Here is a 14002-nt window from a genome sequence, read left to right as displayed (position 1 = left end):
CATTCACAGGCGACATACTCCCTCTAGCGGTCAGGTTTGCAGCCTTCACTCCCCAAAAACAATTTGGTTTCTTCCCCATATCAACAAGCAAAAAATAATAATACTGTACCTTCAAAATTATGATCATAAACATAAATATTTTAGGTGTCACAGCTAGTTTATTGAGTGGATGCAGTTTTACACCTGAACCAACTAACCCCACTATAAAAACTCAACACTCCCCTCCAGCGGCCAGAGAGAACATTTAGTTTAAATTTATTTTAAAATTTTGAAAAAAACGCAACATTTGCTATTTCATTAAAGTAGTTATCCCAAGTGATGAGAAATTATCGGTTAGCACCTAGACTCAAAATTGTAATAATAGCAAAAAAAGCTATAGCTCTATCCTGTGATGAATAGGAAGTCTAACGACATAATTTCCAAATCCAGCTAAACCTTTTCATTAAAAATGATTAAAATGATCAATCCTTTAAATCCTTTGCTCCTATATTATTGTTTGTATGTTACTTTTGTCATTTTCCGGTTTGTATTTGTGTTTCCCTGGGTTAAATAAATTGTAGTTGGAATTGATTCAGTACTTATTTTGCATTTTTACAAATCCACAGTTGACATTAAATCTTGGTGAAATAAAAAATATTGTAATATAATAATATATGATCGTTTGATAATCACATTTTACACTCCTGAATCCTAATCTCAATTTAATTGTGAGCCTGAGAAAGGTCCCTGGCCCTATTTAATTTGTTTTGGTGCTTTGGCTTCGTCTAGGTGAACCGAGGAACTTATTCCAGGAGAAGCCGCCTGAAAAGGTCTGACGGCAGCACGACTTCCACAAGCTTCATACTCAGACAGGTACCTGCGGGGATGAATAGAGGATCTATCTATCTATCTATCTATCTATCTATCTATCTATCTATCTATCCATCTATCTATCTATCTATCTATCTATCTATCTATCTATCATATATCTATCTATCTATCTATCTATCTATCATATATCTATCTATCTATCTATCTATCTATCTATCTATCTATCTATCTATCTATCTATCTATCTATCTATCTATCTATCTATCCTTTGCTGTCTGGTAATCCTGGAAGGGGGATACCACATGTGCGGTCCCTTCTCAAGGTTTCTTCATTTTCCTCATGTTGAGGTTTTTTGAGTTTTTCCTGGCCCTCATGTTGGTTCCAGATCAGGGGATGGTGTAATAATAGTCTGAAAAATAGTCTGTGTAATAACCTGTGAAGCCCTTTGAGACTCTTTGTGATTAAGGGCTATACAAATAAAAATGACTTGACTTGACTTGACTTGACTTGACTATCTATCTATCTATCTATCTATCTATCTATCTATCTATCTATCTATCTATCTATCTATCTATCTATCTATCTATCTATCTATCTATCTATCTATCTATCTATCTATCTATCTATCTATCTATCTATCTATCTATCTATCTATCTATCTATCTATCTATCTATCTATCTATCTATCTATTCATCAGTGAGATTCAAAAACCCTCTTTAGAAAAAGTGTTAGGGTCTGGCGTGACTCCCTCCACCAGAGGGCGCTTAATCTGTTGGTAATTGGGACGGCGTGATTTTCATTTCCTCCTTAGTTTTTCACCATCCCATTTTCCAGTCCGTCCTGGTTTCTGAGGTTTGTTTTATTGTTTTATGCATCAGACAGTTTTATTGTTTTAATACTTTATTGAGCATCCATCATGGTCGGGTGATTATGTTGTGATTTTTGATGGACCCAAAAGCAGAAAGCAAGAAAGTCACAGTGCTCCAAAAATGTATTCAATCACAAAAATTCTCAACAAAGCAACTAACAGTCAAAAATAACAATAAAAGTGTTCGAAACATAAAACAATAAAACAAACATCCGAAAGCACGATAAACTGAAAAAAACGTGATGGTGGAAAAAAAAGGTGGAAATGAAAATCACCCTGTCCTGATTACAAATAATTAGGCGCCCTCTGGTGGACGGAGGAGTGCCAGACCCTAAAAGAAAGTGTTGAAAATGAGTTTTATATGCAATGCTTTTGTCCTGTTTGGAGGACTGATACTGCCAATCAAACACGTTTTTAAATTAATAAATACCTACAATAATGATAATAAATAAATGAACACATTAATAAAGAATGTAACACCTAAATGTATGACAAAAAATGTAACATATTCATTCATTTACAACCATCTTTGTTTTTAGCGTACAGCACACAAATAAAACTACTAAATAATTGAGTGAAGGCTAAACTTTTTTCATTATTGTCTGTTTATTTCACATTTTAAATCCAAATCATTTCTTTCAAATTGTATCATATTCAGCATATTTATGCCATTTGGACATTTAATTTCAGCATTCACAACATTCCTAGTCTCGGAATTCCTGTTTTTTTCTGGAATTTTTCAACTTTACAAAATGCATTCTCCATATTTTTTTGGCGAGGACCCCCACGGGGTGTGCGGAGGTTTTTGTCCGGACAGGATTCGGTACACGGGAAATCACGGTGGCTAGGCAACAATCGTGGTCCAAGATGCAGGCGAGGGTTCAGTATTCCTGTAAACTCAATCAGCGAAAGTGACCTTCCAAGATTTTGTCAGGCAGTACTCTTGATCCGGAATGGTAGGCAAAGTTTCAGTGCATTGGAATGACAAAAAGCCTGAGACCAAAGTGCTTGGGACGTGATTATCAAAGCAAGTAACTAGCACAGAGCCAAGGGGACCGAGAGTTTTGATAGTGGCAAGGGAGAGTCGTGATGGTAGGGAAATCAGGACAAACAAAGGAGGAACAACAGCTGGGAGGAGGGAAATTCAACTAGGAAGTGAGTGACCGAACAAGGAATGAGATACATAGAGGAAAGAGAAAGATAAGGAACTACAGAAACCCGGGAACCAGAGTCCAGGAACAAGACATTTTCATCCAATTTACTCCATTCCAATTCCAAACTATTAAGCATATTAATGTCTTTCACCTTTTTTAATTTTCTTGAGCCAGAATGCAAACCCCTAATTCCCATTCACACATTATTCAACTTGTATCTTTTCCATCCTTCCCATTTCAAAATGAAACATTTCAGTTTTTTCATTTAACCTTGGAGATGATATTCCAAATTTCCAACATGAATATTCCACAAAACGTACCCAATACTCAAGTTTTTACTCTTCAAAATGTTTGAAACCTTCTTTTAACATTTTCATTGTAATGTTAGTCATTGTTTTTTCAATTGTTTATGGAAGTGTCAGGACCCGAACAGAAACAGGACCCACTTGTGTGACGTTTACCACAAGTTTTATTGAAAGAGAGAGGAATGGCTGCGCCCACGATCCGGTAATCACTGGAGGTGGGAAGAATCTTGCTCTCATACTCGGATTGTGGATCTTCCGTAGCGAGTGATGGCGGTGTCAGGGACGGAAAACCGGTTGATTGCCGGGATAGGAGAGCAAAAACATGGTCGGGATCAAAAAATGGGTCGTAAGTCGGGACGGTAGAGCAGACGAGGTCTGGATCAAAACGAGTCGTACCCGGAGACAAACGGGAACAAAAACGGGACATGCGGGAGTGAGGTGTCGAAAAAGGCTTGCCTTGAAAAACAGAGGTTCGCAGATGGACTGACAACAGGGGATTGACAGGACTGAGTTCAAATAGTGACAGGGAGCCATTCAGAACCTACGGCGGGTGGCGCCAACTGAGCGGGTTCAGCTGAGTCACATCAGTAATCATTACAGGAAGGTGTTGATCTTAAATACATTATAACCTTGTAAATGTTGATCATTGGAAAAAAAATTAAATGCCAATCAATCCATTGTAAATCATTCCATGAATTTCACACACTATTCCATTTTTGATTCAGCTTGTAAGAGCCATAGATCAAATATTTTTGTATGACAATCCGAAAACAACAAGTTTTGAGTATTATTACCACTATATACTAAGTTAAATGTTGCCTATTTTCCAATATTTGAGGTCCCTTATGTGGTGCCAATGGTATGGCTGCTGTAAACCAGGTATTGTCACGACCAGAACGGAAACAGGACCCAAATGCGTAGCGTTAAACACAAGTTCATTGGTAGAAAGAGGAAGGGCAGCGCCCGCGGTCTTGTGCTCGCTGGACGCGGGAAGCAAGCCACTTATACAATCGGATCGTGATCCCAATACGGAAGTGAATCGGTAGTGGGAGATGGCGGGGTCAAGGACGGAAAAACAGGTCGATAGCCGGGACAGGAGAGCAAAAACGTGGTCGGGATCAAAAAACGGTTCAAAAGCCGGGACGGGAGAGCAGACGTGGTTGGGATCAAAAAAACAGGTCGTAGCCGGAGACAAACGGGGAGATCAGGAACGGACAGGTGGAAAAACGAGTGCAAAAACGGGACAGGCGGGAGTCAGGGTCAAAAATGCTTGCCTTGTAACAACAGAGGTTTGCTGACAGACTGACAACCGGAGAGTGAAAGGACTGAGTCTAAAAAGGGACAGGGAACCAATCAAGTAGCCTGCAGCGGCTGGCGCCAAATGAGCGGGCACAGGTGATGCTAATCAGTAATCATGACAGGTATGGATGATTGGGTAATTGAGCAGGGGTGTTTAAATGGGCGTCAACCAGGTTTTGGACAGACAAGGTGGTCATATAGATTTTCGACCACACAGACCAAACAACCATAGAAATCTTTTCGAGCTTTACTTTGTTCCAATTTTGATTGTTTTCAGTTTATGGTTGCATATTTTGGTTTTTATTGTGCATTGGAAAAAGAATGGAAATGAAGTACAATAAATACTCGAAAGGACAGAAATCGATATGAGCCGAGTGATTAGAGCAACTGTGCGTCCGGGGTTGGGCTACACCTCGATTAGGGTTAACTCAAAAACCTCAATATGAGGAAAATGAAGAAACCTTGAGAAGGGACTGCACATGAGGTAATCCCCCTTCCAGGAGGACCAGGCTGCAACGGATATTGCAATAACAAATAATACACAGATATTGTCAACATGAAAAATAGGTCATTCATAAGGTATAGAATAGAAATGTGTTCTAAACCTAGATTTAAACAACTCCATTGAGGTTTCTAATCTAATCTTTGGTGGGAACAATAATTCTTTCTGCAATATACACCAGATTGCACCCAGAAATACAAAGACCTACAAGTTTTCAGGGTTTTTGTTGGACCACCTATGAGGCCATCTTAATCTGGGTATGACTTTGCAGTTTTTGTAAACATATCATCAGGTCAAGTCAAGTCATGTTTATTTTGGAGCCCTTAATCACATGAAGTCTCAAAGGGCTACATAGACTACTGACTATTATGACACCATTCCCTGATCTAAAACCCACATGAGGGCAAGGAAAAACTCAAAAACCTCAACATGAGGAAAACGAAGAAAACTTGAAAAGGGACCACACATGAGCTAATCTCCCCATTCCAGAATGACCAGGCTGCAATGGATGATGCAATAATAAATAATACACAAATATTGTCAACGTGAAATATAGGTCATTCATAAGCTCTAGGATAGAAGTGTGTTTTAAGCCTAGATTTAAACAGTTCCACTCAGGTTGCAGATCGAATCTCATGGGGAAGAGCTTTCCACAGCACCGGGGCCCGAATGGAGAACACTTTCGAACCTGCGGATCTCTTCCTGGCACTTGGGATCACTCGTAGACCAGCATTTTCAGAGCGAAGGCTCCGGACCGGATCATAGGGGGAAATTAAATCTGAAAGATATGAGGGAGCAAGTCCATACATTATTTGGTATACAACCAACAGAACCTTAAAATCACATCTTAAGCTAACAGGGAGCCAATGCAGGTTAGCTAAAATCGGCGTAATGTGATAAAATGTAAAATTTCAATAGATTTCTTCCGGCCTTTTCACCTCATCTACTATATTATTGTTATTATCTGTAATAATCACACCTTTCTGAAAAGGTAGAAAGGGGAAATTGAGGATGCTGCTGCACCCTCCTCCCCTACTGATTCCTGCTGCCTCCAAGCTGAGTGGCCAGTGATTCAGCCAATCACATTGCTGCACATTTGCTCGGTCATCGGACTCGGATATTGAGGCAGGATATGCTGCCGCTGCTGCTGCTGCTGCTTGCCGTTTGCTCTTGTGATCAGATAAAATACCAGGATTGGGCTACCTTCGGGGAGAGCCTCTCCATCCTAGAATGTGAACCAACCAGAGATCTTTGTGAGTGATGCTGCATCCATCAAGGCTCCAGAGGATAATCCAAAGGAGGAGAGCAATCGCTTGGTCCTTTTTTTTCTTTTTTTCTTTTTGGTAACCTTCTGTCCCGTGAAGAGAGGGGATTGTCGTCATCCCAGCATCCCCCCCTTCTGTAGCGACCCCCTTTCTTCTGCTGCCTCTACACTAGCTCTTCCCACGCCTCCCCCCCAATCCCCCCTTTCATTCTGTGTCCGACGCACGCATCGGAATAACACATCTCCATGTATGACAATTTGTACCTGCATGGATTTGAAGACTCGGAGGCGGTGAGTTTATCTCTTTTTGCGCCGGCACAGTTAAAAGGCCTGTAAGCTAACAAAATAGCCAGACAATGGCCTCTGCTAACGATGGTTGTGTGTGTTTGTGTGTAAGGGTGTGGATGCTCATTTGGCTGATGGCTTATAATGTTCACGTCGGTCTCGCTTGAATGTTATCTTTGTCCACTGGATTGGCGGCCGCTGCTGCAGTCTGACTCCTTTTAATGCTCATTGCTTTGACGCTGCCTCAAATGTATCTAATTCGGGCGCTCGAAGAAGGCAGAAAGATGTTCCCTGTGACAAGGCTCGGCTCGAAATAGATACGAGCAGCAATTTTCCACTCCACCTGAGGCGAAACGTTGTGTAGGCTCTACCAAAGCTGGAAGAATCACGCATCGTGATGTCATTAAGTGGATTGAGATGTTGATGAGTCACATGCTGAAGCAACTCTATTGGACGAGAGATCGGATGCATCAAAACATCCTTATACAAAATGATGCTGTACCAAGTGAATTTATGTAATGGGAAAAATGGTGTGACGATACATTCACAAGATAATCCTTCTATAAGAGGGAAATCAGAGCAGCCTTGGGCCTGCAACTCAATCTCCTTTCATTTCCCACTCCATGCTCAAGCCTATGTTTTATAAATTTGTACTCAACTGAAGGAACCATCTTGTCTCCTTGAAAAAGCTATTACATAGATCACTTCCCTGGCCATGTTTGCTTTCCTGAGCTAATCTTGACGCATAGGATCGGCAGAATGTGCCTTTTTAATAATACTAAAAGAGATTAAGCCAACCAGAGGATATTGCACTTTTTAAGCAATTTCATTTCACCATTTGGTCATCAGTGTTATCATGGCTAATATCACGATTCTGAAGTCTGCACTGCAAAAGGCTATCTTGGAAGTATAGTAGATATGTATATAGGTTTGTAGCAGGTAAAACTTACTTAACCATCAGTTTTTCTTACCATAATTGTTAGGTTTTTAGACTGGAGGCAGGAACTGAGGCAGAGGTCCTAAAAATAATTATGGTATTTAATAACAAAAAGAGGAACAAAGTAGCAAACAAACAAGTCGTCACAAAACAGTGAAGTGCCCGAACAAAACCAAACCTGACAAAATCCAAACCGGAAACAGGAAACAGAAAACAAATCTGATGTAGCCTTAATGACGGTGGAAATGAAAGCAGCCCGACGGTGTGTGCTGTCCAAAATGTCAAATGTCAGGTAAATTAGGGACAGGACACACCTGTTGGACACACCTGTGTCCAGTTCCAAACCTAGTTGGCACTCTGGGGGAAGGTAGCGTACCAAATCCTAACATAACCTCCCCTTAACGGCAGGATACTAGACAACCCCAAAAACAGGACAAACATCGTCGTATGCTGCAGCAACGGGTCGGCTAAAGGTCCCCATGCTGCCAAACAGGAAACCAGGAGCCGCCAAGGGGCTTTCTCCTCGGTACGACACAGGAAATCAAGAGCGGTCGAGGGTTTTTTGCCTCTCCGCCAAAACAAGAAACCAGGAGTGGCAGAGGGACCTTCTCTACGCTGCCGAGACCGGAAACCAAAAGCCGCCACCGGGACAGAGATGTGGAGGGTCATTCTGTTTTGAGGGTGGACCCATGTCGGGCGAAGTAGAAACTAAGCCAGGGGTGCTCAAAATCAGGATGGTATTTAATAACAAAAGGAGGAACAAAGTAGCAAACAAAGAAAGTGGTCACAAAAGAACAAAATGTCCGAACAAAACAAAACCTGACAAAAGCCAAACCAGAAACAGGAAACAAAAAACAAATCCGATGTAGCCATAATGACAGTGGATATAAAGGTAACCTAACCATGTGTGCTGTACAAAATGTCGATATAAAGGGTCCGGTAAATTAGGGCCAGGTATATGGTGGTTGGACACCTGTGCTCAGTTCTAAACCTGGTTGGCGCCCTCTGGGGGAAGGTGGCGTAGCAAATCCTAGCAATATTGAGCTGAATACTTAATTAATGAACATTTTAAGTGTCTTGAAACTGCTGATCCTTAATCACAGAAAGGCTAAAGAAAATTCCGCTTTTGTCCATGATGTGTTTACAGGGCTCAGCTGATTCATATACTAGTAGACCATCAGACTCAGATGTCTCTTTGGAAGAGGAGAGGGACGTGCAGGCTCAGGTCCAGAGCCAGAGCCCAAGCCAGAGCCAAGGACCGGGACAGAGCCGACAAGAACGGGAGCAGCAGGCCACCATCCAGTTAGAAAGAGCCAAGGTAAACACATGCAAACAAACACTGTAGTGCTTTTCTACCTTTAATGTTAGTAAGAAGAAATGTCATTAGAATTTTTTCTCTGTCTCTTGGCCAATGAGAGGCATCAGAATACACATGCGACTGTGACATCTGCCTGCTACCATTTCCGGGGAGATTTTGTCAAACACAACGGTAGTCTGTGAAAGTTATGAAAAAAACAAACGATGATCATAAAAATGTTTGTAGATTTTATATACGTTTAAGATTCACTTCTATAAAACGAAATGGCCAACGATTAAGGACTACTCAATTACCAAGGTTATAACTATGACCATGTCAGACAGTTTAAGGTAAATGCATCTGTGATTTTCTGGTTTGCAGTATTTAGTGACATTTTTACAAAATGACTCTGCTCGCACCTTGTTTTGTAACCAATATTCACACACATGAATTGCGTTTGCTTGTGTATTTTCTGTACAGTCCTTTGAGACTTCTTCTTAAGGGCTATACAAATAAACATGACATGACTAGACAAAAAACTGCTGGTCTTGCTAGGAAACATTCAGGCTATTATTTTATTCCTAAAAATCATGTGATTGTTTGTTTAGACCAAGCCTGTTGCGTTTGCTGTGAGGACCAATGTCAGCTACTGTGGCGCTTTGGACGAGGACGTTCCAGTTCCTGCTACGGCCATCTCCTTCGACGCCAAAGACTTTTTACACATAAAAGAGGTGTTTTAGGCATTTCTTGATGGTCTTTTTTTCTGCTACAAATAATAAAAAGTGGAGTCATCATAACAGTGTTTTTGTTTTGTTCTGCTTTTAGAAGTTTAATAATGACTGGTGGATCGGACGCTTGGTGAAAGAGGGTTGTGAGATCGGCTTCATCCCCAGCCCCCTGAAGCTAGAGAACATCAGGCTCCAGCAGGAGCAGAAAAGAGGACGAGTCCAAGGGTAAGTGACAAAAGACCATGCTTTAGATTTTTGCTGAATTGTTGGAATTTTGCTCCAGGAGTGTGAAGATAAAACGTCAAATCCCCAAATGTAATTTATTTCTAAATAGATGCGATTAAACAATTGAAATGTCCCTGTGCAAGCATCTAGAATGGAATGCTACAAATTTCTACAGACATGCGATTCTGGTTTGTGAGAAAATAAATTGATAAGTAAGTTGAATGTGATAGCATCTCAGTCAATGTATGTGACCATTTCTCCTGAACTTCAGAAGAAAGCGAACTATTCTATCGCAAGAATTCTCAATAGGCAATGTAATATTTTTCCACAACATGGCATTCCTACATGCAGGGAATATTCATCCATCCATCCATTATCAAAATTACTAATTAAGAAGCGACTTAAGTCAAAGTTACAGTGCATGAAGGTAAAAATACACGGGTTCCCCTGACGTTGTGTCCTAAATGCTGTATTTTGAAGTTGAGTCGAAGGAGAACGAAGTTGAGTAAAGTTAGTAGAGTTTGTCGGGGAACCGGCTTCTTCGGCTCGGCTCACTAAAAGGAACTTTCGGGTCCTAAACGGCTCTTCAGGTTTTTTTTTGCTTCTTTAATCCTAACATGACCAAATATTATGTAAAGTTATGCACAAAATGACTTAAAGGAAGGGGGGAATAGAACAAAAAAGAAAAAAGCACCAAAATGAAAAAGTAGTGAAAAGCTGAGAAAAAAAGATACAAAAGGGACCCCAACTGATTGTACAATATCAAGTAAAGTATGATTGAAAGAGAAAAAATAATGAAAAATTCAGAAAAAAAGCCAGAAAAAAAGAAAAGAAAGAAATGTAGGAAAAAAGTAAATAGAGAACAAAAAGAAAAAAGGAGCAGCTCGGAAAAAATAAACACAATGGGATTTTTTTTAAAGGAATTTTTAAAAAAGTAGAAAAAAACACGGAAAAAAGAAGAGAAAGTTTGTGTTCCATTCAAATAATTTACTATTATATCAAGTGAATCTTGTTGCCAACATTGTACTTCCACTGAAAAATGTGATTAAGTACAGTTCTGTATCTTACAACCGACTAAATAAGCCCCCCAAAATTTTAATATTATGCGACAAAATATATCAGGAAATAAAAAGAAATGGATATCTTGTGAAAGAATTGTAAGAACAAACGACGTAGGCCGTATAACCTTTGCAATAGTACATGAGTCAATTCATTCAAAAGAGAAAAATATTTTTGCATTGCCGGAAACTCGGCAAAATGTAACTTGATGTCAAGTTTTGGACATGTTTGATCATTAATTATCTTGCCACACTTGGGATTATGGTTGCTCACTGTTGTTTCAAGCACTGCTCACCGACTTAGTGTGAACGCTCAGACCCGTAAGGAAAATTACAGGGAACATTGGTCCTGAGTGTTGTTGTGCCAGATGCTTAGACTTACATAATCAATGCGTAATACTGTAGCATTATCACCGTAGGTAAGGAAAATCTCACGTGAGGCTTGTTTAGCGAGTTAGCCAGAATTAGCGTGTATAATTTATTTCAGTATTTCAGGCGCTATACTTCTTAGCGCCACCAATGAAGAAGAAGAAAACAGAATTAGAGCACAGAAATCCGCACAAGGAGTCAGATGAGTTGAATGGATACTCACGACCAGGGTTGGGTAGGGTTACTTTAACTGGATTACTTTCAATTACTTTTGGATTACTCCAATACCAAATATGCTAATAAAAGACAAAATAAACTAAATATAAATAAAATGATGACTCACAACACGTGATAAGCTTTCTCTCCTGGCTTTGATCTCTTTGATCTCCGGCAAAACTAACATAAAATGCCACAGAAACAAAATGAAAATAAATCCAACATCATTTTTGCAGTTCCATGTATTCCGTTACTTCCCAAGCCTGCACAAAATTCAGTCATTTTATTCATATTTAGTTTCTTTTGTCTTTTGTTAGCATATTTGGTATTGGAGTAATCCAAAAGTAATTGAAAGTAATCCAGTTAAAGTAACCCTACCCAACCCTGCTCATGACAATTAGGACTAACTCAACATGCCTAATTGGACTGATAAGAGTCCGAATAACAGCATATTTAGCTTTCTCTAAGCCAGAGTTTCTTAAATAGCGGAGCCTCTCCCAGGCGGGCGCGTGTGAACTTTCGCAAAAATTTTATTCCAAGGATAACATACAAGTGCGCCCCCACTGCTTTAGGGGGCAGTAGCGCTCTCATTGGCAGAGGTTGCGCTCGTGGTGAATACATTTTGTTTACACTGAGCATTAGAGATCTGCATAGAGTGGGAAGTGTTGACACGAAGTATAGCAGAGCTTCAAGTTACACAATGAAAACAATACTGAACAGGGATGAGACAGGCAAACAGAAACGGGGGACACGGGAGGTCTTATTCTACCTAGAAAGGGGGCATGACAGAAAATAATTGAGAAGGACTGCTCAAAGTCAAGTCAAGTCATGTTTTTTTTTATAGCATTTTTATCAGGCCTGGCGGCTGTAAATTTACCATTACTGTATTTCCGCCAAAAATTAACTGTAATCCATTATCTGTAATCCATTATCTCAAAGCACACATTGCTGTGAAACACAGCTGGCAGAGCCCAATTTTGTCAGGTCTGGTAGCTCTTTTTTTTACAGTAAGTTGCACTTGTGCAGCAGCAAAACTATTATCCCTGGTCACATATTGCTGCAAGCTGGGACTGGTGACACTTGAGTTCTTGCCCACTAAAAATGGAATGCACTAGTAGGGGTATTAGAAGTAAATTTCAACCTATCTTCCGATATAAGAGCAACACCTCCACCTTTTTTGCATGGTCGTGCCAAGTGCGAACTCACAAAGTTAGGGGGAGAAGCCTCATTTAACACTACAAACTCATTTGGTTTTAACCAGGTCTCACAAAGGCCAATAAGGTTAAGATTGTGTTCATTAATAAGATCATTGACAAGTAAAGCTTTGGAGGCTAGTGATCTAATATTAAGAAGGCCAAGCTTCAGCACTGTGGACTGAGCTGAAACCTTTCGCGAATTTTGAACCTTAATGGCAACCTTAGTGGTAACCACCACAGGATTAGACTGCCGGTCCCGGGTCTTGTGCCTTGCATGACGGCAGACGCGGCCCGAATTCCATACCACAGGAATATTGTTGACAGGTGGAGTAGCAGGATGACTATTGGACTATTGGATGACTATCTTAATCTTAATTGTTTTGGCGAAATAATAGTCTGTAAACAATTATTTGCGTTTACATAACCTTAAAGTTGTATCAATTACAGTGGAGGGCCATGCATTACAAACCTAGGCCTTCAGTAGTGCTACGTCTGAATCAATCCAACCCTAAATAAGTATGCTGTGGCTATGAAATATTTACTGCAGTCACAGGTGCGACATATATAAAAAAAGATCAGGAACAACCTCAAAAAATTACACTTTGATTTAGGAAAATAGCTATGTTTTACTCACCAGAAATCCTTATTTGTGCACAAAATCTGTCCTCCTTTCTTAAAAAGTTTTCAACTACTCTCTTGTACAGATTATCTGTGCATCTCAGTTCCAAGTTATTTTCTATCGCTGTCAAAGCTACTGCTGAAAGTTGAGCCCGACCTGTCACATTTCTGGCATGAATTTTTATTTGATTTAGGGCTGAAAATGTCCATTTGACAGAAGCAGAGGACACGGGAATAATTTCTTCACCCTTTCGTTGAGACACTTCCGTTACCACCTTCTAACCAATCATAATTTGTGAAACTGTTGACGTTTCCTTACGCCTGCTAGAAGGCCTTGGTGACGCCAACTTAAAATCTGATTGGCTAAACCAACAGCTTCATCTACACTTATGTTATGCCTTGGGGCTGGAAAAACTGAAGGCTTCCAGGTAGATTTCTGACGCTGTCAAAAAGTAAATGGCTGAAATGTGATTGGTTAAATGCACACATCTGGAATCAGTGCAACCAGAGGAAAAGCAATGAAAGGGAGCTGACAGACAATTTGGAACTATTTAATAAGTTTTCATGGACAAAATAAAATTAAAATTACACGATTGAGATATTTTTGGGCCAACAGAGGGTCTCTGCATGTAAACGTATTGAAAGACGTCAGCATTTACAGTCAAGTCAAGTCATGTTTATTTGTATAGCCCTCAATCACAAAAAGTCTCAAAGGGCTTTACAGACTACGGACTACTCTTGCCAGAAAAGACACACAGACTCAAAAGGACAGCATCAATATTGAGCATAGTATTTGCAGCTTTGCCTTCTACAGGTTGAAAAACAGTAGGACCTGTAGATTTCAGTTTCACAGACAGAATCATGCAGTTG

At 40.1% G+C, this 14002-nt stretch overlaps 1 protein-coding gene across 3 annotated transcripts in view; it reads left to right on the top strand.

The window, feature by feature from the left end:
* LOC148368645 (voltage-dependent L-type calcium channel subunit beta-4-like) overlaps positions 1-14002 on the top strand; it is a 34447-nt gene that overhangs the window by 5566 nt on the left and 14879 nt on the right. For 2 of the 3 annotated variants that reach the window (XM_088330635.1, XM_088330634.1), the window contains exons 2-5: positions 769-852; positions 8573-8743; positions 9331-9453; positions 9548-9675. In XM_088330635.1, the coding sequence (XP_088186761.1) occupies positions 769-852; positions 8573-8743; positions 9331-9453; positions 9548-9675 (506 nt within the window). Of the gene's footprint in view, positions 1-768; positions 853-6078; positions 6495-8572; positions 8744-9330; positions 9454-9547; positions 9676-14002 lie in introns of those variants that run through there. The other variant, XM_088330636.1, reaches the window with a different exon arrangement.

This window comes from Urocampus carinirostris, chromosome 3, assembly GCF_059441175.1.
Source record: "Urocampus carinirostris isolate Australia breed hairy pipefish chromosome 3, RoL_Ucar_1.0, whole genome shotgun sequence".
Classification (NCBI taxonomy): Eukaryota; Metazoa; Chordata; class Actinopteri; order Syngnathiformes; family Syngnathidae; genus Urocampus; species Urocampus carinirostris.
Note: the sequence above shows the minus strand (reverse complement) of the source record. Positions and strands in the feature narration are given on the sequence as shown.